The sequence below is a fragment of the Pyrgilauda ruficollis genome, unplaced genomic scaffold (genome assembly GCF_017590135.1).
Source record: "Pyrgilauda ruficollis isolate IOZ18807 unplaced genomic scaffold, ASM1759013v1 scaffold1, whole genome shotgun sequence".
In the NCBI taxonomy this organism is placed as follows: domain Eukaryota; kingdom Metazoa; phylum Chordata; class Aves; order Passeriformes; family Passeridae; genus Pyrgilauda; species Pyrgilauda ruficollis.
Window position 1 is genome coordinate 834,447 of NW_024508100.1, and position 23,630 is coordinate 858,076.

Below are 23,630 nucleotides of genomic sequence, written 5' to 3' on the forward strand. Positions count from 1 at the left end.
CTGCTGCAGCACAGGTACAGCCACAGGAGCAGCCCTGGTGCTGGGCAAAGCAAGGATGGGGCAGAAGAGAGCAGCCCCAGGGTCCTGCGGCCCCCGGAGTGCCGGGGCAGAGCTGGGTGAGGGGGTTTTCAGCTGATATAAGAAGCTTATCGGGCCGATCCAGGTGGTGAGATCCCCGTTGGGACTCGTCCGACTGAGACCCCTGGCTGTAGGTATCTCTCCAGCTGGCAGCATCTGGGGACATTGGTCACAGCAGTATCACCTGGAGTGGGATGCAGGTGAAGGGGAGCAGGGAGGGGCACCAAAACTCTCTTCTCCTCCCTTTCCATCTGGAGAGTCAGCAACAAACACCGATTTTCAACCCTAAAAAAAAGAGCCGATACAAAACAAAGCAGCGCAGTGGTTTGGCAGCGTGGCCTGAGGTTTGTGCTGGTGATCTCTGAGTCACAGTCGGGCACCGACCCCGATGGGAAGGCAACCTCCAGCAGGACAGGTCTGCCTGGGGACCCTGTGAGCTCCCTGCCCTGCTCCCCACAGGCGCATCCCGTGCGAGCCCACGGCTGGTGGGGCTCTGGAAGCGCTTTGCCCTGAGCCTGGAGCTTCCCCTGCTCCCGGCACGGCTCAGAGCCGGGGGGAACCAGCAGCTCCTATGGCAGAAGAAATAGTGCCATCTGCTGACATTCCCATTCCGTTCCTCGAAAGCCAGGGGTGCTTATCTCCCCCCGTGATCGGCCTTTGGGGTCGTGCCAGCCTGAGAAACACCCGCACGGGGCCGTGCTGGAGGGGCATCCACGCAGGTGAGCCCTGGGGTGTGCGGGCACCTGAGACCCCCCCAGACATCCAGGGTGGTCCCGTGGTTACTGGGAATGCAGACCCCAAGAACTCCTGGGAGAAGAGCTGGAGGGGAAGGTGCTGGTCACAGCCACCCAGCAGGGTTTAATTAACCCCTTCACAGCAATTAATGAACGCAGTGAAACCCCTCCAAGAGGCTGCTCTTCAAGGGACATCCCCCATCCCATGCAATTCCTTAGTACAGCTTCCTCCACCCTAACCTGTGGTCCTACCACCTGTGATTCTTTGGGGTGCTGGAGTTACTGGGACTCCCAGAGGAATTACTGGAAAACAGCCCTTGGCTGGTATGGTGAGAGCTCAGATTTTTTTTTTTTTCATGAACCCTCCCAAAATCACAAAAGCCTCAGCTCCCATACAGGTCCCTGGGAGGTAACTGCATGCATTTAGCATGATGGCCCCTGCTTAAGTTCCAGACCAGATATAAGGAAGAGATTTCTTTTACACGGAGAGTGGTGAGGCACTGGCACAGGCTGCCCAGAGAGGTAGTGGATGTCCCATCCATGTAAATATTCAGGTCAGGTTGGGCAGAGTCTGAGCACCCTGGTCTAGCTGAAGATGCAGGAGAGTTTCAGCCAGATGACCTTGAAAGGTCCTTTCCAACCTGGACTATTCTCTGGCTCTATGATACATTTATATATGTTATATGGATTGGGTCTATGTTACACCAGGACAAGAGATGTCACTTGTCTCAGGCACTGGCAAGGCAAAGGTCACTGCTCATGTCCAAAACTGCTGGGAGAAACTCTTCCCTGGGAGCGCCTTTTCCCACACAGCGAGACACGAGGCGCCAGGCGGGAAGAACCCTGTGACAGGGAGATGGTCCCACCCTGCCACCTCCCCAGGGACAGGTGAGCTGCAGGGGACCAGGCTGAAGTGAGAACCTGGTGGAGCTCAGCCTGGGAATGGCCCGTGGAAAGTAAAGCTGCTGATTTGCTGATTTTCCAAGCTGACCTACCAATGGCAAAACCATCAAAGCAAGAGACACATTCCTGAGGTCTGACCCAGCATGGCAAAGTCAAGGAAAGATTCCCACTGAACTCAACAGCCACTGGACTGCGGCCACAACACTTACGTATAGCCAAGACTTATTTATTATTTTTCCCCCATGGTTTTAATCAAGACTTCATCCCACTAGGACTCTGTCTCATCCTGCAACAAGGAAGTCAAATTTATCCTACAGAATCATTTTAAGACAATAGATAACCAAATATATACAGTTAGACATATTACCGTGTAGTTATAAATATAAAAAGCACATATATATTTTATATACATACAAATAACCTCTTAAACTAGAGGCCAGCATAAAAAACAGAGTAAACACTGTAATAATTTCAATTATGCAACATATTCTGCCTAACATATTTATTTTTAATGGCAGTCATTTTAATAGCTCTAAGGCCCTGAATTAGTCCAATATGTTCTTAACTATGTTCACTTTAAATACAAATGTTAATGGCTTTTCCAGAGGGTCCAGTGCCCTGGATGAGCTTGCTACACAGCAGTATATTCTCCTTAGCGTGTTTACTTTTAATAACAGGTTTAATGATGCACTTGGGGCCTTAATAACCATGTTTAGTCACAAAGAGAAAAACCAGCTACAAAATACTTTCTCTAAAAACTAGGCTACAGGGGATTGCCGCTCTGTTTCAAAGCCACACCAGCCATCCTTTAATGTGCCTCTATGTGTTTTGGCTCTGCCTGCATCCAGGCTGGGGAGTATGGCCATGGAGGAGCAGCCCTGATCAATTTTTGAGGCTGGTTTTGGGGTGACTTGGGGACCCTGCGCAGCAGCTGAGCTGTTCAGGGTAAAGGACCAAAGGTGGCCTCACCTTCTCCCACCCCCGGTGCTCAGTGGTGGGTTTGGGGAGACAGAGGGCAAATTTCAAAGGAAGGTGTTCCCGGGCTCCAGCAGAGGCATCCTGGGGCTCTCACCGACGCTGCTGGCACAGACGTGCCAAAGGGAACGCGTTTGAAAAATCACACCCACCACCCATTAAAAAAAAAAAAAAATACAACAAAGCACCAAAAAGCACCACCAACAACTACAAAACCCCACCTCCTACATTTAGCTTTATGAGAGCTAGAAATACCACCATTAAGAGGCAGGCAGGTGACAGCTGCTCTCTCTTTTCCTGCCCAGATCAAGCTGTGGACCTGCAGCCCCACTCGTGTCAGCCCTCCCGGCTGGGTCTGGGGGCAGGTGGGACCCCCGGGGCACATCCATCCCAGCAGAGAGCCATTCCAGCTCCCCAAAAGAGATTCACCCGGTGGTGTGGCTGGCAGGGCTTCTCTCCCGGCTGTGTCCAGACCTGTCCAAGCCCAGAGCTGTGTCCGGACCTGTGAAATCTCGCATGGCCGGGGGATGCTCGGAGCTGCCTCCATGACCTGCGGGCACAGGACCAGCCTAACCCATCCCTCTCCATTCCGACTGAAAGGTCACCCCCCACAGGGTGTCACAGCTGTCCCCAGTGTGCAGCAGGTCCCCTACAGCGTGTGCTGGCAGGGCTGGAGATACCCCAGGGGCAGCACACTTCTCCCTCCGTGCAGAAGCATTCTGGGCCGTGCATCTTGCACCAAAAAAAAACCTTATGGTTTGTCCTAAATATAACCACGGCAGACTTTGCCAGGCTTCAGCTCCACTTGCATGAAAAACACTTGCAAGGCTTGAACCAGCTCTGGTTTGTCTACCTTCTGCCCCAGGGCCTGACTGAAAAGGGAGGGTGGAATCCAATAGCATGTTGTGCATAAAAAGATTATGCCAAAGATAACCTTATTGCTAATAATAACCCTGGAATCTATCCTGTGAATAGGCCCTATTGAATGCTTAAACACAGGCATTCCTCGGTTAGGTTTTTCTGCCTACAAATATTTCACTTGGGTCTTTAAATACTAATCACAGAATTCAGACGAGGGGGTTTTTATCTTCAAAGTGCTGCAGAAAAAAAAAAAATTAAAATTAATTCATTAATCAAGTATAATTAAAGGGTATAAAAGATGCCTTTTTCCAGAGCAGGGAGCCAACCAGCACAGCGTGAAGCCATCGTGGGGACTCCAAGCATCTTTCCCACCGCAAACGTGATTTTCCCGGAGCGGCGCCCGGGCAGTAGCTGTGCTTGTTCCCAGCAGCTCTGCTCAAGCTGTCTTCCTGACATGTGTTAGGCTGTATGTCTGCCACGCAGGAAATAGGGTTTGAAGCTCACAGCCAGGAGCAAAAGCTGAGATTGAAGCTTTAATGAAGCTGGGATTGAGTGGCTAGGGTGGTTCAGTGAAGCAGTAAATGCAAACACATTATCACCTGAGAACTTGCTCCAATTTCACACCAATTAACTAGGAATGAGAGAGGAGGGCTGGGGCTGGCTGCAGAGATGGTTGATAATCCTGTGAATGGGCAGAAATGGCTCGAACGAAAACGCGCTTGTGCCAAAACGAGTTTGTTAGATAACGCCAGTCCCGGTAATTTTGTCTTTGGGAGAGAGCATGTCATTACTGGAGCTGCTTTTATTAGCAAATATTAAAAACATTTGCCGAAATACAGTTGCCCGTGAGGGAAGCAGGGGTGGATAAAGCAATAGCTGATTATTTTATTCCTCTGCCAATGCGTCACATCACAGGGCAAGGGAAGGGAAAAAGGGAGAGGGAGAAGTGGGATGGGATGTGAAGGATTATTGGGGCAAAGTCGGCAGCTCATGGAGGGGAATATCCCATCCTCGAGGAGCCCCTCAGGATGCTCATTCTGGATTTCAGGTGGGTTTGACTTCTAATCCACTGCCAGCAGATGTAGGTCTGAACAGGTCCCCAAAATTCACCTTGGCAGCAGTGACGGGGCCCATCCCCGTCCCCTCCACCCAGGAGCCAGTTCATCTTCACTGCATTTTAATATTTGAGTTGTTCCAAATTTTTTCCCTGCCGTGATTATTTCCATTTTAGGAGTTCAGGTGGAAGAAAGGCAGCACTTTAGGGGAAGTGCTGTTAAATGGATTTCCATGGATTGAATGCTAAAACAAATCCCACCCTCGGTGTGCCAGGCCCCACATCACCCCTCCAGTCACTGCAGGTTTCAATGTCTGGGAGCAACCAGCCAGATCCTCCAGATCCACACCAGCCATGAGCCATCCTGCAACCAGGAGGCTGCACTGGAGCAAGCTCTTGGATGTAAATGAAATATTGTTTTTGTTTTAAAAAGCATCAGTGATAAGAAGTTACTGCAAGTACAAAGGCAAGAACCCCCTGCTGGGTTTTGTGGTGACACAAGGGGCTGGGGAAGATCTCAGGAGAAATTCTGTGTTGTGTCGTGACCCCTGGGGAAGGTCTGTGCCCCAAGAGGGGTCCTCAGTGCTGCCCCAGCTCTTCTGTGGCGAGGCAGCTTCCAAGAAGTTGTTTGATTCCTGAGAGCTGCCTGCCCTGCCCTCCAGCAGGAAGCTCTAACAAAATAATTGCAAGAAAGGTGCAAACAGAGGAAAAGCAGTCACTGCAAACCTCTCACTCAATATTGAATTACTCCAGGCTACGGGAGGGGCAGAGATAGCTCCCTTTAAAATCAGGAAAGTGTTTTCCCCGGTGATGAAGGCTGGATAGCCAGCAAGGGACCAGGACAAACCATAATACAGTAAAAAACCCAAGTATGGTCCACCCCATTAAGAGCCAAGGAGAGTGCTGGGGCTGGCTGCTGCTCCTCATCTCTAAGCAAGGTGGGCCCTGGATGCTCCTTACCCCACTCTGAGCCTGATTTTCAGCATCCTGCTCACTTCAGGTCCTCATTCCCTTCTGAACAGATGTGGGAAGGAGGAAAAAGCTGCAGCTTAAATAAGCAAGGGTCAGTAACTGCCGAGCCAGGTGCATGAGTATTCTTTCCCCAGGGCAAGTAGAGTGGGGGGCAGGGGGACACCTTGTTCTAGCTGTTCCAGCCATGGGAAGTGGAGATCTGTGGCCTTCCCTGCTTCTGGCATGCAAACCACTCTCCCAAGCAGGAAAAACACTTCCAAGTGGCAGATATCCCATTCCATACACAACGGTGCTCCCGAGCCCCGGTGCAAATCCACAGGGCTCTTCCTGTCCGCGCTCTCCAGCCTGTAATTATCTTAAAGGCAACAATTAAAACTATTGAAACACATGTGATGGGTTTAGGGAGCATAGCTTGGCTAATCCCCACAAGCATCCCGGAGGAGCGGAAGGAAGCAGGAGTTCCCAGGGTGCTGGTGCTTTGCCGGGCAGGTAGGGACCAAGAGGAGCTGCAGGGCATCAAGCTCAGGGTGAGGAGGTGGCAGCAGCCTGGTCCCCAGGCACTGGGAGTCCCCCAGGTGGCAGTGACCAGGCTGGGGGAGCTGCAGGAGGGTCCCCCTGCTCCTCACCTCGACCCTTCCCAGGGTCACACAGCAAGTCAGTGGCAGAAAGACCCCATACTCAAAACCTGCTGTTTAAGCTCTGATTGCAAACTTCAATACCAAAATATTTCATCTACCTTTTCCCATGTCAGTCCAGGACTTAGCACAGTGAGTCCTGTTCCATTCCCTGTGTCAGATACCAAAATAAAGCCATGTTCAGACACAGCCCCTTCTCCCTTTCCCACTTCTTTTACTGCAGCATCATGCTGCTGATTCATTTAATGAGAAAAAGTTCTGCAAATACCTGTGATGCTCTGCTTGAGGGGTCCCAAGGCAAGAGCAATGAGATAAATAGTGAGGAATTCACAAAATATCACTGACCTGTGCTCATCACTTTTTAATTTATTTGTTTTTCAGGAATCATTAGTTTCACTATTTTTCTCCAAGCATCACCCTCCTGGAGCCACATTATATTTGACTTTCTGCTCTGCTTTCTTTAAGAGTTGGTTTCTAACCTGCCTTAAAAGTGCTGAACCAGCTTTGGGAGCCTGAAAATGCAGGGAACTACAGAGCAAAAAAGAGAACACAAACTCTTTGTTCTCAGTATCTCGTGATCTTAAAGTGCTCGGGGTGATCTCAGGGGTGTCAGGGCAAGGACAGAGCCACACAGGGCAGCTGCTGCCTAGTCTTTTCCAGCCCTCTTGTTCTGCTTTTCATCTTCCCATAACACCTTCTTGTTGGTGATATGGTGTTGTAAATATTCCTAAAATTTGCAAAATTTCTACATTTCCTTCTTTTTCCCAAAACTGAAACATAATTTTTACCATTTGGGCTAAAAGCGAGTAATTTTGCTTAGATAAAAAACACCTTCTTTAAGGCTTTTTTTTTTTTTTTTTTTTTTTAGTTTCTGCTCAAAAGAAGCTCGTGTTTGCTGAAAAGAAAAAAAAATCTTTTGATTCAATTCAAACAAATTCAAACTCCTTTTAAATTAATTTTTAAATTTCTGAATGCTTACCTTTTCTTCCCTGCTTTTTCCATCCCATTTCTCCCCCATTCTCATTTTTAAAATGCAAATAATTGAGAAAAAATCCCTTCTGAGCCACTTCTGTTGATGCTGCCACCAACAGCCCCAAAGATGCTCCCAGCCCCATGCTCCCCTCACCAGGGACGGAGTTTGCAGTGTCCCAGACTCCTTCTTGTGCTCCCAGCTCCCTGTGGATACCTGTCCAGCTGCATCAAAATCACAAGACAGACACAGATATAGGGCTGAGGGAGACAGAAAAACCCATAGCAAATCCAGCCTTGGGTTGATAGGACCCCAAAAGGGCTGTAGCTGTTTTATGAACTGTGTGAGGAGTTATCAAGGGAGAAGAACATCACCCTGGGTGACCAAGGTGCTGCACTGCCCCAAATCAAGGATCCCCTCACAGGCAATGTGTCTGTCTTATATCCTCTGCGTATTTTTTACACAAATTATACACATCTCAGGTTATAAATTACTCAAATGCATAATTAAATGTTTCCATTCACAAAAAAAAAAAAAGTATCTGCAGCTGTTGAACACAGAAACCTTTCTTTCATGGGCCATCTCTAACCAAGGCATCCTCTGAGTGAGCTGCATCTTCCCCCACCACTCTCATAAGCTGCACAGCAGACAGCCATTGTCTTTCCATGTATTTATTGATTAACAGCAGCATTTTAGAGAAGTGAAGCCCAGTTGCCTTTAAGGACAGAAAAAATTTGGGCTTAGGTGTCATTCAGTGTTGTGGGCAAATGGGAAACTTTATTTGGTGGTTGCTTTGCATCATGTGAGCGTCTGACATTTTATTTGCATTTCTAGAGGGCTTTAGTCTATTTGAAGCTGGGAAAGGGAGAGGGCAGCAGGGCTGGGGAGAGCTCCAGTCTCCCTGAGCAGCACACCCTAAATTGGGAGAATAATAATGACCAGAAGAGCAGCACAGGGATGGGCATTTACAGCAGAGCCTGGTTTTTCACAGCAAGAGTGAAAAAAAACTGGGGAAAGAAAGAAACAAGTGAGAGGGATGGAATCCTATCTCCAGCTACTCAGATCAAAATGTTCATAAGGCAACAAGTTTCTTCTGGGCATGGTGAATGCATCAGGAGGATGTTCAGCAGCCTGTGTAGCCCAGAGATCAAACAAAGTGATCTCCTCTGCCTTTTAAATGTAGGAAGCTGAAAGATCTTAAGGGCAAATAAACTTACTTTGATTGCAGGGCTGAGATCTTGGAAGTCACATTCCTTTAATTTCCTTGGGCTGGTTGCCTTCCCTGTCAAGGACATGCACAGGATAGTGAGTTTTCAATGGAAACTGGTTTTGCCTCATTTTCCACTTCTCTCCTGTTACAAGGAAAGAAGTGCAAAGCTCCAGAGGCCTACCTGCCTCTTCCTATGCAGACAGAAAGGGCTGGGTGTCTGTTTTTAATTACAGCCTGAAAGAACTGCATTTAAAAGACAACAGAAAACTATTTAATTAATACTTATCATTAGCACACATAGGAATGCCTAGCAGCAAATTGCAACAACAAAGCAATTCCTTTTTACTTTTTTTTCCTTGCACTTTGGATAAATTAAAAAAAATAAAATAAGAGTAAACAAATGATTTGCACCACGTTTGAGATGACATTTTTCAGAGTGAGAGTAGTAGGATAGCAGGTGTCACCCCAGGAGAGCAGAGATGTCTGAGCAGCCTCCTCCATCTCCAGTTTTTCAGTCTCCAGCTCTCTTGGCCAAGAAGCTTATCTTCATCCATCCATCTATCTATCCTTCTATCTCAGCATTTACACCGGGCTCATCCCCATGTCTGAGCGCCTACTTGTCTTCATACCTGTCCATAAATTACATGGGGCCCCCAGGGCATTATAAATAATAATTCAGCTCCCAAACCTTCAGAACACTGTTTTAAAGCATTGGCTTATAATTCACCACGTTGTGGGCTCCTCCCAGCTCATAAATGGAGTAGAAGGACGTGACAGCCCAGGCAGTGGAGTAATTGTCCAAAGATCAATTCATTGTGTAGCCACGAGCTGGAAGATGGGGATGGACATTGTGACAAAGCACAGGGGAAGGCTGGACTGCTCTGCTCACGGGAAAGAGACTCCTCACCCACAGCTCCTTCAGGATTTTATATTCCTTACAATTTTATCTCAGGCAGAGTAGCAGTCATCCCATGTCCTCCTTTAGCTAATAGATCTCTTAATGGCACTCCTGATGATTGGAGTGTTGAACCACAGCACAGCTCTGCTGGCACATGAAGTCCCCATGGGGCACGGAGGCAGATGGCTTAGAGGGTAGATCCCAACTGTAGTCCAACACATCCCAAAGCACATGAGGACAGGCACCCCAATCCCTTGTTGGATACACCAACTACAAATGAGTTTGGCTCAGGACAGCAAGTTGCTTTGGTACATGTGAGTTATTGAGTAGAAACGCCAGCTGAGCTATGGCCCTATTCCTCTATCTCAACACACTGCATCTCCATCCCAATAGATTACTTTCTCCTTGAGGTAGGAGTTGGGAACATGTCCCAGCCATGTCCCTCAGTGGGGGAATACAGTGTCCCCATGGAGTATGGTCACCATTTGGTGGGCATCACTCTCTCCTGGATAACATGTGAGACAGGCTTGGGGTCAGGGACCTGAAACGGGAATTTATGCTGGAGAAAAGCAAGAGCAGTTGATATATGAGATCAATTATTTGACAAGCCTGTCCTGGATTTGTGATCAGCTCTGGAAGGTGCAATACCATTAACCCGGGGAATATGTGAAGTTGCCAGAGCCTGCAGCCACCCATCAGTGTTGGGTGAGGAGGTACCATTTTTTGTGTGACTTTCCTCCCTCCATTTTCCATCTATCAAACCAGGCTGATCTTCCCTCTCAGTCAGAGACCCAAGGATGAGCAGGCAGAGCCCCAAGCACCAGTTCTGGGGACAGAGTAGGAGCTCCTGGTGTGAGAGTGGCCACTGATGCCATGGTCCCTGAGCAGCTGGTGGGACAAAGCACACCCATGGGGCCAGGCTCATTCCCACATCCCAGGCACCGGGCTGGCACACGTGGCTGTGCATTGCCCTTTGTGGGAGCACAGCCCCCTGCAAGGCAAGCCTGTCTTGCTCCCTCTGCCTTGGCTCCAGGCATGGAACAGGCTTTTCCTGCTGTTCTTCTGCTCCAGAGATCTCAGAGAGGGTTTCATAGTGTCCTGCCCTGAAAAAAGTCTGATTTGGGCTGGGGGAGATGTAGCATCCTCACCCCATAAAGGGTACCCTCAGGGATGGCTGAGAATTAAACTCCTTTTCACCCTGCAATGAGGCTGGACCCTTTACTCATCCTACTGCTTGAGGGCACTGGGATGGGAGCATGGAATGTATTCGTCACGCTTTCTGCTTGCAAAACACACGAGGATTTTGGCAGGCTGCAAGTCCAGCCCCACTCATCCCATCCTTCACAGTGCTCCCAAGTGAGGGGTTGGGGTACTGCCAGCCAGGTTTGCAACCGGTCACTTGGGTGCAGACCTGGTTGTAATTTCAGGCCTCTCTCCTCTCCCAGGGTGTCTTGAGATATGATTAAGGGCTAAATTGCAACTGAGCCTGGCTGAGAACAGCAAGATTTGGGGAGGCAGCTGTTAAGGGCAGTGGGGTCCAATGAGCATAACAACTGCATCAATGAAAGGGGAAGCTGATCATGGGGGACAAAAGGAATTGGGAAGCTTCTTATTGCCACCCCCAGAGATGTCCTGCACCACCCCCAGTGCAAAGCCATGCTTTGGGGAAAGGTTATTGGTGAGGATGAAGGTGCTGCTTAAATGAGAGGTATTTTGCTGGTTTGGCTCTTAAAGAAGGGTAAATGATGGCCTCATGAAACATCATTCCTGGACCCCACCTCCCAGCTGCTCAATCCATGCAAGTAGAGCTGTTAGCATCAAAAACATCCAAGTGCTGTGGGTTTTACATCATTCTCAGCTAAGCTGTTTCCCTTATCCCTGTTAATTGAGATGGGGCAGCCTCAGCCCTCACCCTGGAGGAGGCACAGGTCCCTCCTCTCCTGCAGGGTTTCGGTGGGATGGAAGGAGGTGGCACAGAGCCAGCTGTGCTGGAGGGAGCCAAGGAAAAGGCTGCCTGGATGCCAGCGAGGCAGTTAGCAGCCCAGGCCAAGCTTCCCACTCTTCCCGCACATTCTGCAACATCCCAAGCTGAATCACTTCACAGAATTTACTTTTACCCTGTTAAATGCCACTAAACCTTCAAATTAATCCTCCCATTACAGGACTTCCTTTGATGTCAAAGGGGGAATTTTTTTTTTTGATGGCAAAGGGGGATTTTTCCCCCCTGGTATAATTATTCCTATTTTTCTTCCCCCTTTTTTAGGCACAAGAGATTCCTGCCAGATGCATGACTTGTGGAGGCAGCTCCCACACAAGGTATTTATGTATTTATATGTATATGATGAGAACGTGGCATTGAAAGACCTGAAGTTTCAGGCAGAAGATAAAGGGAATTTCCCATTTCCTACTTGTTAACAGTGGAAGTTGCCTGGGAAGAGTCTGAAGCAGGACTAGGACCAAAAGCTGTGAGATACAGTACTGGAAAACAGCTCTTTAATATAAATGTGTCCAGGGAAAACATCTGCTATTTCAAACTATCTCAGAGCAAGTCTCAATGCCTGGGAACAATCCCTGTCACTGCTTAAATTACAGGGATGGGTAAAGTGGATCCACTCCACTCTTGTATGTGTTTCTTATTGAGCATCTTGGGTGCTATTGGGATTGCTGGGCGGAACATCCCAGCACAGAGCCAGAATCACTGGATAATGCTCAAGAGGCAGGCAGCTGTGGGTCGTGCTATGACAGCTTTCTGTAACAGCCAGCAATGATGGAACAGCCAGGTTTGCTCAGAGTTTCAATCAGGTTTTATGATTTATTAGGAAAAAGGAATACAATTGCATTGCTCTTTACTGAAATGAAATTGTCATATAATTGAACTCTTTACTGAAAGTCTTATAAGATAGTCCAGTTACACAGGGAAGTGAATTCTTGCTAATACATCATTGCATGGAGACTTCCAGCATAAGACAGGGCTTTTCTGGGAGTGGAGAAGGAGCCCTGGGAGGCATTGTTCAGCTGTGCTCAGTAGCCAGGTCTGTGTGACTACCTGCCCTAGGGTGCAGACTGACCCACCTGTGCCTCCCACTGCTGTGCCACAGCTTCAATCCGGCCCCAGAGCACCTGTGTCCAGTCCTGTCCCCGCTCCAGGGGAGTGGACCTGGTCTCCATTGCTGTCAGGGCAGAGATTTCAGGGGGGATCTGGGGAGCCAGGCCAGCTCGGAGAAGGGCATCCTGAAATTTGGCTGCAGAGGCTGGAGCCAAGCAACAGCGGGGCATGCTGGAAAGGAAAGACAAGCAAAGAAAGTTTATGGTGTAAGCAAGCTGGGGCTGGAGATGCTGCAGGAGCAAGGGGATAGTGATGGTGCAGGCCCTAATGCTCCTGACCATGGCTCTCCCTACCTGTGTGGCTGTGAGTAGTGGTAGTGAGCAGCCACAGCAGAGTGCGGGCACAGCAGGTACTGGTTCTCCTCCCAGCAGCGCCGCATGGCTCCCACAATGTCCTGGTCAGAGGCTGAGCATGATCCCAGGGTCTCGGAGAGCTGTGGGGAAACAGGGAAGTTCACACAGGGCTCCACCACCCAATGTGTGCCCAGCTGGCTTCGTGCTACAGGCACTCAGCAAAGCAGGTGGAAGTAGAGAGGCTGGAGGATGGGTTCCCCCAGAGACTGAAGGAAAAGGGGTTGCTGCTGCAGCCTGGGGATGAGGCACTGCTGGAATAAACCACAGGGATGGAGTGTGGGCAAGGGGTTTCCATCCACAGGTGCTATGAACACGGGTGAGCAGGAGCCAGGGCTCAGCTCCTCACCTCTGCACTGCTATTTCCACGCTCTGAGGGACTTTCAAGGACTTGTAAAATCTACCTCAGTGTAACAGCTCTTCTTGTTTTTAATAATAAAATTGTTTAGCATATCTTTCTGCAGCACAAGCAGGAGCAGGCACTGGGCAAAGGCTGCTCTGTGAGGGAGAGCACACTGGAAATTGGACAGGAAAAGGCAGGATTTTGCCTCTGGCCCTCTCACAACTCAAATCTTTGTTTTTCTCTTGTATCTCTTTCTGCTTTGGGTCTGTGCTCCCCTTTGCTGTAAAAGCAAGGCTGAATTGCACCAAACTCAGCAGACCCACTCCCAAACACTCAATTTGTGCCAGCATCCACTGTAAAATGCCTCAGTGCATGGCCAAGGATTGGCCAATTACATATGTTACCTAAATAACTGCAGATATTTTTTAATTTACTTTCATGAAGAAGAAAGAGCATTCTTAAAAAAAAAAAAATCAAACAAAAACAAAAGGGGGTTTTCAGTATCTCCATGCACACACATTGATATAAAACTTCTGTTCCGGACTCATGCTTAAATTTTCAGTTGTATACTCTCCACTATGATTTTTTAATTCTGAAAATGAATGGGAAATGCCTGGTAGCAATAATCTCCTTACACACACAAACACAGGCACAGTGTTGTATGGATGAGGAACTGACCTTTCTGTGCAAATCCTCTGGCAGCTTCAGCCTTTTTGAGATGTTGAATTGCTCCATCAGAGTTTTTATCAGGAGGCTGTCAGAGCCTGAGAGCAGCCAGAGGATCCTCTCCACATTGTAAGGCTCCTGGGATAACAAGGCAAGAGGTGAGGAAATTTAAACGGTGGAGGGAGGCATCCTTGTGGATTCTCTGATGTCTCATTAGGGCTGAGGTCCTACCACTGTTTTTCTTGGTGGAAGCCAGGTGGGCTTTTTGTCTTCCCTTTGCTCACCTACATCCCAGGACAAGTCTTTGGGAACACAATGTCTTTTGAACCTCTGACCTGTCAGAGCAGTCTGACAGTGACCATCAGATTAAAACAGAAAATGAAGGTATAGCTGATGAATCAACAGCTTGACCACATCTGTACCATCACTGTGAGGAGCCCAGGCTAATAACACACTGTGTATTGGAGAACCAGACATATCCAGCTGTTTACTCAGTGTTGCAGATGCTGCTGTGAGTCACCCAGCTCCTGCGTGACTTAATGAGACACCCAGCTCGCTGCAGGGCTGCCTGATAATCTCCATGAATTTATAGGGCACATATAGGGCCTGACTGGCCTATATGGCTGTGTAGCAATCAGCATTGCAACACTGCAGCAGAACTCTGTGCAAGACCATACAGGAGGGTCCCAAACCAACTTCTCTGCCTTGTCTCATTCCTGCACATTTACAAGCACCAAGAAATATTCATCCAGGTGGTTTGGCTGAGACACCTTGTAGGGACAGACAGGACAAGAGCACCAATTTACAGAGCCCTCATCTCACCTCCTGGGCTCAAGTGCTGGGTTTGGACAAACTTCATAATTTTTAGCAGCTGACAGTACCTGTGACCTTTTGTCACTCCATTGTGTCCTACCTTGTCGAGTCATCAGGACTTACTCAGCCTTTTGTGTCCTTATCTGGTGTCTTATGGGCTCAGCTCTGTTCCTCATCTTCCCACCATCATCTCCCGGAGCCTCCAGCCTCTAATCTTCAGTCTAGTCTGGGTGTATCCTGCCCTTTGCTCTAGGCTGTCCCCTGTTTTAGGCTGTCCTGAGAAGATACAGGTCAGTGTGCCTGGACTTCCATGACCTGCTCCTGGATGTGCCTCCAACACTGTGCTCCTGACACCCTTTCTCCTGTCCTTCTTTCTGCTGCTCCCACATCCTTCCCACATTCTTCCCACATTTTCCCTTCACCCTCCATTCCCACCAGCCTTATGGCTTCCATTACAGAACACTATGTTGACACCAGTAAGTTGAACTGGGCCAGGGTACTGGTGAAGTACCAGCCTCACCATCTAAGGCTTTTGCTTCTGTCCCACACCACCAGAGGTCTCCAGGAGAATGTTGGGGCCCAGTTTGGAGGCCAGGTCATGCTGGGGACAAAATTTTTGGAGTGTGGATATGAGTTCTGTGGCTCTTTCTGACTTCAGGGACAGAGAAAAGCCCCTGTCTGGATGCAGAGACACGGTGTCTGCTGGGATTGTCCTGGGATTGCTCCTTGCAAGGCTCATCCACACCAGACTTTCTGCTTCACCTTCAACTCTTCACGCAGCATGTAACAGGAAAGTTTTCTCTGCCTTATCTTAGTCTGTAGAAGCAGCAACCTAAGGAGGCTATGCACTCTCCATCTTTGAAGGTTTCCAATACCCAAACGGACAAAGCCCTGAGCAATCCCACCTGACCTCAAGGGTGAACCTGCTTTAAACAAGTCCCAAACAGAGACCTCCTAAATTCCCCTCCAGAACAAGTGCTCTCTTTAGCTACAGAAATATTTGCATGGATGCTTCAGATGTGAGCGAACAGTGACACCCCATGCAGACAAGCAGAGAAATGTGCAGAGGGATTCACTCATCTAGCTCCTCAGGAATCTCAGGAAATCCCCTCACCTGACTCTGCCCCCAAGATCCCAAAGTCTGGCACTTGCTGACCAGTGCTACTGAAGGGAGATGGGCTGAGAGAGAAGCTAAGTTACTCCTGGAGCTCTGAGAAGCCCCACAAGTTCCTGGCTCAGGAGGAAAGCCAAGCTGCAGAGCACAGCCTGCTGAAAGGGACATGGTGACTGCAAAGCATAACAGTCCCTCCAGACTCCTAGGTCCTTCCAGTGTGTTTGAACAGCTTTTGGAAAATCCAGGTAACTTAAGGCCACAGAGATACAACACCAAGGGTTTCCCACTTTGATCACTTGTTTGGAAGCAGATCCAATCCCTGGGGATCCCAGGGTGGGAATGAAAAGGGAGGTATGTGCTTCCAGGTGTTTGGTTTCTGTACCTCCATGACTTTACTTTCCAAGGCCTTTCCCTGCCTGCTGGGACTTGTTTTGCTCTGAGCAAGCTGCAGGCAGCCATGAACAAGGCATTTCTTCTGGACTTCTCTACCTCCTTCCTAGTCTCTTCTCTTGCTCTTTGTGGAGCTTTTCAGAAGCATCAACAAAACCCTTGTGACATGACGGCATTTTTACTTCTTTAGTTGTCACATGTTGTAGAAATGTCCCTGTCTTGCTAAGCTTGCACAGAATGATCCCCAGAAACCCAGAACTCAACAACGAAGATCAGAAAGTCAGACCCCGAAAAGTGAGGGAGAAGGAGTTTGATCTATCTCAGCTCAGCAGTCTGTAGCATAAATGGTCAATATGAGTCACACCTCCTAATGCATCATTGAGTGGCACAATTTGACAGGCAGAACAGAGTACAAGATTAAAAAAATAAAAAACAGCAATATTTTCTATTTTTGCATTTTGTCCAGTTCACTACATACCTGGATATCCATGGCTGATGCTAACGTAGCCTTCACACTCCCTGCCAGTGAGAAATCTCCATGCTGAACAGTCCTATGAATGATGTCATTGCTGTTCACCACAGTAACAAGTCTAATTGGCAGACCCATTTTCTGGGCAATACAGCCAGCTAGGGAAAAAAAGTGAAAAAAATGCATGAGTGCTTGATGAAGAAACATTTGAAGAAGATTTAGCAAAGAAATCATCGTACAAATTGATTGAGCATCCAGTTCAGAAGCAGGCACAAATGATATTCCCTAGTGGACTCAGATATCTGACTTCACTGATTTGGTAGAACACAGATTATAAAATCCAGGGATGCAACGCTCCACATGCCATTGAACACAGACCCTTGCTCATCTCCACTTTTGCTGGTGGACAGGCAGAGAACAGAGAGTTCAGGCAGCTGACAGGCAAGCAGGAGAGATGAAGATTTTGGACTTTTGCCTCTCTGATGGCAGCCTGGAAGAGCAGTGAATATATAAAATCCTTTACTGCTTTCATAAGACAGTTCTACACCTATTTTGGGACTGAGGCAATCAAGGACTCTCATTTAGAAGGCCAGATTATGCAATTAAGAATGGTTGTCCTGACCATGCATTACCACGCAAACCAGAGAGGACCAGGCAGGACTCCACACCTCTGTTAATGTCTCACTTAAGAAATCAGAGCCACAGCATTTTCCCTCTTTTCTGCATCAAACGCATTCTGTCCTCTCCTAATGTGCCCATCCTCAAGATAGTTACAGTCATCATCAAAGAGTGGTTTGGGTTTTTCTGCACCTTGCAAATCATCAGTGACACCTAAATTGAGTAATAACCATATATGAGTAATAAAATATAAGTGGTTCTGAAGAAATCCTACCAGAGAGTGGGTGTTTTAATAAATAGTAATACCCAGTATCTGCAAAGTGCTTTTGGTCCATAGATCAGAGCATTCTCTCTCTCTTATCTAACCCATCTCTTTTTCCCTTTACCCGTGATATTTCCTCCTCCTCCCGTTGGCACAACAATTTCCACCATTGGCAGCTGGGTGGTATCCAGGGATGGGGTGCACTGAAAGTAAGCATAGAAGTAGTGGGCAATCTGCACCATAATCCTGGACCAATTGACAGAATTCAAGCTCATCAGGTTGTATTTTCCAGCAAAATCGACATCAGCAAACAGTTCCTTGATCGGCTCATCGATTTCATCGCTGTTCCCATGAGCTGTCAAAAGGAGAAAGGAAAGATTAGATCTGCCAGCAGCAGTGCATCAGGCACGAGGTATTTCTGCTCAGAAGTAGGGTTGGACTCAAGCCCTGGGGTTTGCTGTGGCCAGGAGGTGCCCATCTGCCCTGGGGGGTGTGTGAACAGGGCCTGAGTGGCACCCTGTGGATGTCAGGTGGTTTCTGCAGACACAGCACTCTGGGCTCTTGCTTCTACCAAATATAAATTTGCCGGAAAGGCAAATGCTGCATCCCCTTGTGAGATGCCAAGGTGAGACCAGGCTGAGCAGAGGAGTCCATGGGAACTCAAGCAGCCCAAGCACCCAGTGGTGATGCCAACCCACGGGGACGGCACAGTGGTAGGAGGTGGATCACCCATGAAGGCAAGAGGACAGAGGGAAGGGGTGGCTCCAAATCCTTTTAGTGACAAAAAGTGGTGCTAAATTTAGTTCAGCCAAACACCAACCACCTTCAGGGAGGCAGCTCTGATCTACAGCCAGGAGAAAAAAGAAGCCTTAAACTGCTTGGTTGTCAAACTGAGGATGTTGTCTCCTGTTAGCCAGATGTCTGGGCATGGTAAGAGCAACGACCCAGTTGGCTGCGGCTGCTAAAGCTGCAAATCCCACTGAGTGGCCCCCTCAGACTTTTAGGGTCAAGGTTTTGACACAGCAGAGCCATAAAGTGGACAGTCCAAACAGCAGTGCCAACCAGCAAAGACATGGACGTTGTCTTCAATGACAGTGGTCATCTGAAGTTCCTGTATCTGGGTGCAGAACCCCTTGGGCAGCAGAACAAAGATGTCCACGTTCTTCTGCCCTCTCACGCTCTCGATGGCCGAGCTCCCCGTGTCCCCTGAAGTCCCTGTTTCAAAGTGAGAAAGCACCAAGAAAAGCAAAAAATTGCTGTGTCAATCAAACCTGAATCACTGCACTTTAAGAAAAAGATGCAGAGATGCTCCATGAGATGTTTTTGGCCAGAGCAGCCACTTTGGCATTGCCTGGAGATTATGAGGCAATACTATCCTGGGGCATCTTTGGGGAGGGCTGTAGGATGATGGCTCTCAAGGTAAAGGCCTGCCCAAGAACCTTACCTCCAAGGAGTCATACTCACCCACCAGAATATTGACATGCTTCTGCTTTTTCTCCAAGAAATACTGTAAAAACTGTCCAGTGCAGGACAAGGACAGGTCCTTAAATGCATACGTAACACCATGCCAGAGCTCCAAAATGTTCAGCCCATCTTTCAGCCTGGACATATGCACAACATTCTTGTGTCTGAATCTGCTGAAGGCCCTGTCGATCAGCTCTAGAGGGAAAATTATTAAATAGCCTGTTAAATGAAAGGAGTGTTTTTCTGACCCGTGGCTTCCTGCATCTGTGCTCTTTGTGCTCCTGGGCACCTTTCTGCACAACCAAAGGCTCTGTGCAGTGACAGATACCCCAAAAGTTATTTGTGGTTATTAGGAATGAACCAGCCCAGCTTCATGCTGTTTGATAATTCTGTGCTAAGTAATCCCAGAGGGCATGTCATACAATCAGAAAACTATATTAAAACATAAAATACAGGAAACCCGAGTTTTATACCAGTGTGCTGTTGAGACAGAGGTTGCAGCTGCCCTCTGGTGGAAAAGATAGCTCATAAGTGTTAAAAACATTTAAAAACATGTCAGGGCAAGCGTGAAGCAGCAGAAAGCCGTAGAGGGAGCCCCGGCAGTGAGCAGGGCCACAACATCAGCTTGTTGCTTTCACCAGAACCCCTATTTTTACACAGGGAACACCTTTTCCACTAGTGCCAGCAAGGTGACAGAGGAGAGCAGGCTACAGAAAGGAACAGGCAATGTGCAGCAGGCTACAGAAAGGGGCAGGAAATGTGCAACAGGCTACAGAAAGGGGCAGGCAATGTGCAGCAGGCTACAAAAAGGAGCAGGCAATGTGTAGCAGGCTACAGAAAGGGGCAGGCAATGTGCAGCAGGCTCCTTCTCTTGGGGGCTGTGAAGAGGATGGGGGAAAGGCAGGCAGAAGCATGCAGACCCCCTGAATCCTTGTCCACATCCCCACGAGCAGCTCCCCACTCAGCTCACCATTGAGCGCGTTCCGTGGGACCAGCTTGGCCGGAATGAAGAGTGAGCAGAGCTCCTTCACCAGCCCAGGGTAGGAGAGGCTGCTCCACCTTTGCAGGGTGTCCCTGTGCAGCGAGGGGATGTGCTGGGGCATGAAGAGGCCCCCATCGGGGGCATAGCCAGAGAAAAGGGCTCCCTCGAAGTCCACGGCCCTCGTGCCTCCCCGTGTGCTGACATACTCCATGGCTGCTGAGGAGGCACCGCAATCACTGCCAGCGACCCCAAGCACCCCCACACCAGGAACAGCCCCTCATCCCAAAAGAACTCCCTCCAAAACTTCCCCTGTGGGCAGAGAGAACTCCCCAGGGAACAAACCACCTCCTCCCACAGGAGGCTGGAGCAGCCAGGGTCAGTGCAGGGCACTCGGCATTTTGCAGGAGGGTGGAAAGGCTGCCTGGGATTTGTGCCAAGGTTGGAGCCTCCTTGTCCGGCTTTCCCTCCGCCCTGCCCGGGGAGACACTTCCCCCCTGAGGAAAAGCCCTGACGGCGCAGAAGTCGCTGCAGAAGCACGTCATGAGCCTTTGTGGGCCGTTTGCAAAAGCTGGAGCTTTAAGTTTAAAAAAGAGATCACTACGTTTTCAGAGGAGGCTGATTTGTTCAAAAGGGTTAAACTAAGGACAGGATTTGACGCAGCGTAGGAAGGGCAGAGCTAAACCCTCCGGACTGGCGCAAATCCCGGCGGCGCTGCTGGGACCGGCCGTGTCTGCCCCTGACCCCCTGCGCCCCTCGGCTGCGCCCGCCTCAGGCCCTGCGCCAGCGCTGCCGCCCCTCAGCACAGCAGGGAAGTGCCCGAAGAAGCTGCGGCCACCGCTTCCAGCCCGGCCACCCTTTGCCCTTGTGCTCACGGCAAACGTGTCCCCGGTGCCACCCGCCGGTGTTCCCGGTGCCACCCGCCGGTGTTCCCGGTGCCACCCGCCGGTGTTCCCGGTGCCGCGGCGCAGCCGGCAGAGACGGCCGGCAGCAAGCCCGGGATGGGAATATGCTGGAGAGACGGAGCTCAGCGGCTTCTGCTGGTGCCAGGAGTCGGGACAAGGGGCGGCAGGTGCGAGCTGCAGCTAGGGGGAAATCTGGTTAAATATTAGGAGACAGCTTTTAACGCGAGAGTGATCAGGCACAGGGCATGGAGACCTTGTGGTCTGTTGTATAACTCTGGAGACATTCCGACTTCGAGTGGTGAAACGTGGAGACACCTGATTAAATTTGATATTGAAGCTGCTTAAAGAAGGGTTTGGGTCAGGAAACCCCAGAAATCCCTTGCAAGCACAATCAGTCTGGAACTCAGCTCTGCTCAGCCTCCCAACAGCCCTGGCACATCAACGGGGAAACTGAGGCACAGGGGAGAGAGGAGACATGGGAGAGCTTGTGCAAGAAAAATCTAGTTCTTTACAGGGAAGAGCTGCGCATTCCTTAGCTGCTTTTCATTTTAATATAATCAGCATTTTTTGAAGGGCAAAGTCAGCACAGGACCGGTGGCTGCACAAACCCAGGACACAGCTCAGTGCTGAAGAAAGCAAAAGGACTTCAGCCCAGGCAGGCAGGAGCAGAGGTACAAAGGATGGCTGATAACAGCCTGCTATGAGCCACGGAGCCCACATCTGCAGCAAAGGACATGCCACCTGCCAAAGCACTGGAGTCTGACACTAAGTATATTGCCTCTCTTTATTCTTATGGTTCTAACTGGAGCAATGAGAAAAACATCTGGTGGAGAGTGGTCCAGTCACTGCCCTGGGCAGTGGTGTGGAAAATGACTTTTCTACACCCAGCATCCCAAAAGACTCTTTCTGCAGGGCCTGTAGGTAGAGACAGTAGGTAAATTTCAGGCTCTGGACAGAGCTGCTTGTGATGGTGTTGCTGAAGGTTGAACAGGGCAGCTATAGCAGAGCAGGAAGCAAACAGAAGCATTTTAATAATATATCTGAGCTCAAACAGTGGGCCAGAGCAGAACACACCTCTAGGAAATCAGCTAGGAAGGGAGCTATTTATCTCTAATTATATAAATTATATCACCAACCAGCCTGCATCTCCCCACCATCTCCGTGCTCAGTGTTCCTCATGACATTGCAGAGATGAAGCCTCAGCCACCCAAATCTGCTGTGGCCCTGCAGTCCTCCCTGTACCTGTAGTCACCAGATCCTCTTGGCACACTGGCATGCAGTGGGGTGGTCACCCTGTAATGGAGGTCTGTCCCCATTCCAGATGTGGATTCAGGTCTTTTCAGAAGGTTCTGGATAAAACAGCAAGTCTGGACCTTATTCTTAGGGACTGGTCAGGCTTAAATCGATGGTGAAACCTCCCCATCCCAGGTCTTTTCAGAAGGTTCTGGCTAAAACAGCAAGTCTGGACCTTGTTCTTCAGGGACTGGTCAGGCTTAAATCGATGGTGAAACCTCCCCATCACCATCCCTGGAGTCACTGGAAGCTCCCAGTGATGCTTTACTTAGATGCTGAAAGGAGTGGCTGATCTCTCCAAAACAAAGTCTCAGCTCCTCAGCATGCTCCAGTGGTAGCTGACACAAAAAACTACAAGTAGTGTCTCTGGACAAACAGTGAAATATTAGAAATAAAAGAAATAGCAAAAACTGCAGGATGTGTGATTTGCCTCCTCTGTTCTAACCTTTCCCCTTTCCCATGATGGTGTGCCAAGGTGAACTCAGGATTTTCCGTCCTTGCCCATGCAGAGGCAGAGCACACTTTGAGCTGGAACAAGGACAGGATCAATTCCATAGGAAGAACTGCACAAGCTGATAGTTTTTATTACCAATGCAAGTATTTAATGTACTTCTTTTCAAGAGTCACCCAGCACAGTTCAATGAGACCTCACCTATTCCCCGCTCATGTCTCTGGGCATTCACTTACCATATATCTAATTCTTTTAATGTATGTTTTAGCTATGTGAAATGACTTCCTTAATGCATGCAATTTTTTTTTTTTTTCCAAGTGAAGAGCTTACAATGAGATTGATGATTCCTTCAGCATTACATCCGTCTGGAATGCAGGAGCCCTGTAAAAAAAAATAATAATTTATTACACCAGGTTTCCTGCTGCTTTGTATCTGCAAAGAGGCTGTTGCCACAAGTCTATCCAAGCCCTGGGTCTATCAGCAGTGACAACCCTCATTAACAGGGTCAGTGGTTAATGCTGGGTGCAGGGGCTGCTGATGTGGCAGTCACAGGTGAGCACAGAACACAGCCTGGGACACAAACCAGGATGACACTGCCATTTACTTGGAGAGGTTTTCCCATGCTCAGCCCTACAATTTCCATGAACTCAAGTTCAGAGTGGCATTTCATTTTGGGTGGAGCTCTGAGCAACCTGGTCTAGTGGAAGGTGTCCCTGCCCATGGCAGGGCAGTTGGAACCAGATGACCTTTAAGGTCCCTTCCAACCCAAACCATTCTGTGATTCCATGATTCACTCTTTGATTCTTTAATATTATTTTGAATTTTTAAGAAAAGGAGGGGAGGAGTGTGCCCATGCTGCCTGTCAGGACTCATCCACTGCAGCAACAGATGAGCTGGAAAATGTAATAGCCTCTAATTAACCTGGTCTTACTCACTGCCTCCATATTCCTGCTGACCTGGTCTAGTGGAAGGTGTCCCTGCCCATGGCAGGGCAGTTGGAACCAGATGACCTTTAAGGTCCCTTCCAACCCAAACCATTCTGTGATTCCATGATTCACTCTTTGATTCTTTAATATTATTTTGAATTTTTAAGAAAAGGAGGGGAGGAGTGTGCCCA

The 23,630-nt window shown here is 48.9% G+C and overlaps 1 protein-coding gene across 6 annotated transcripts; it reads right to left on the minus strand.

Moving 5' to 3' along the window:
• Window positions 1-113: 113 nt before the first annotated feature.
• Window positions 114-20,933, minus strand: THNSL2 (threonine synthase like 2). Of its 6 annotated transcripts, none has more exons than XM_041458525.1 (11): window positions 20,740-20,933; window positions 19,856-20,080; window positions 18,886-19,080; window positions 18,484-18,636; window positions 17,546-17,776; window positions 16,551-16,699; window positions 13,768-13,893; window positions 12,690-12,829; window positions 12,363-12,567; window positions 8,400-8,464; window positions 7,867-8,189 (listed from the first exon to the last, which is right to left on the minus strand). In XM_041458525.1, exons 2-10 carry the CDS (start codon window positions 20,076-20,078, stop codon window positions 8,438-8,440), a joined length of 1,449 nt encoding a protein of 482 aa, XP_041314459.1. In that variant the 5' UTR covers window positions 20,079-20,080; window positions 20,740-20,933; the 3' UTR covers window positions 7,867-8,189; window positions 8,400-8,437. The 6 variants fall into 6 exon arrangements, with proteins under 6 accessions (XP_041314491.1, XP_041314483.1, XP_041314459.1 ...); XM_041458534.1 differs by having other exon boundaries at window positions 19,856-20,083; XM_041458557.1 differs by lacking the exons at window positions 7,867-8,189; window positions 20,740-20,933 and adding an exon at window positions 114-363 and having other exon boundaries at window positions 19,856-20,499.
• Window positions 20,934-23,630: the final 2,697 nt, after the last annotated feature.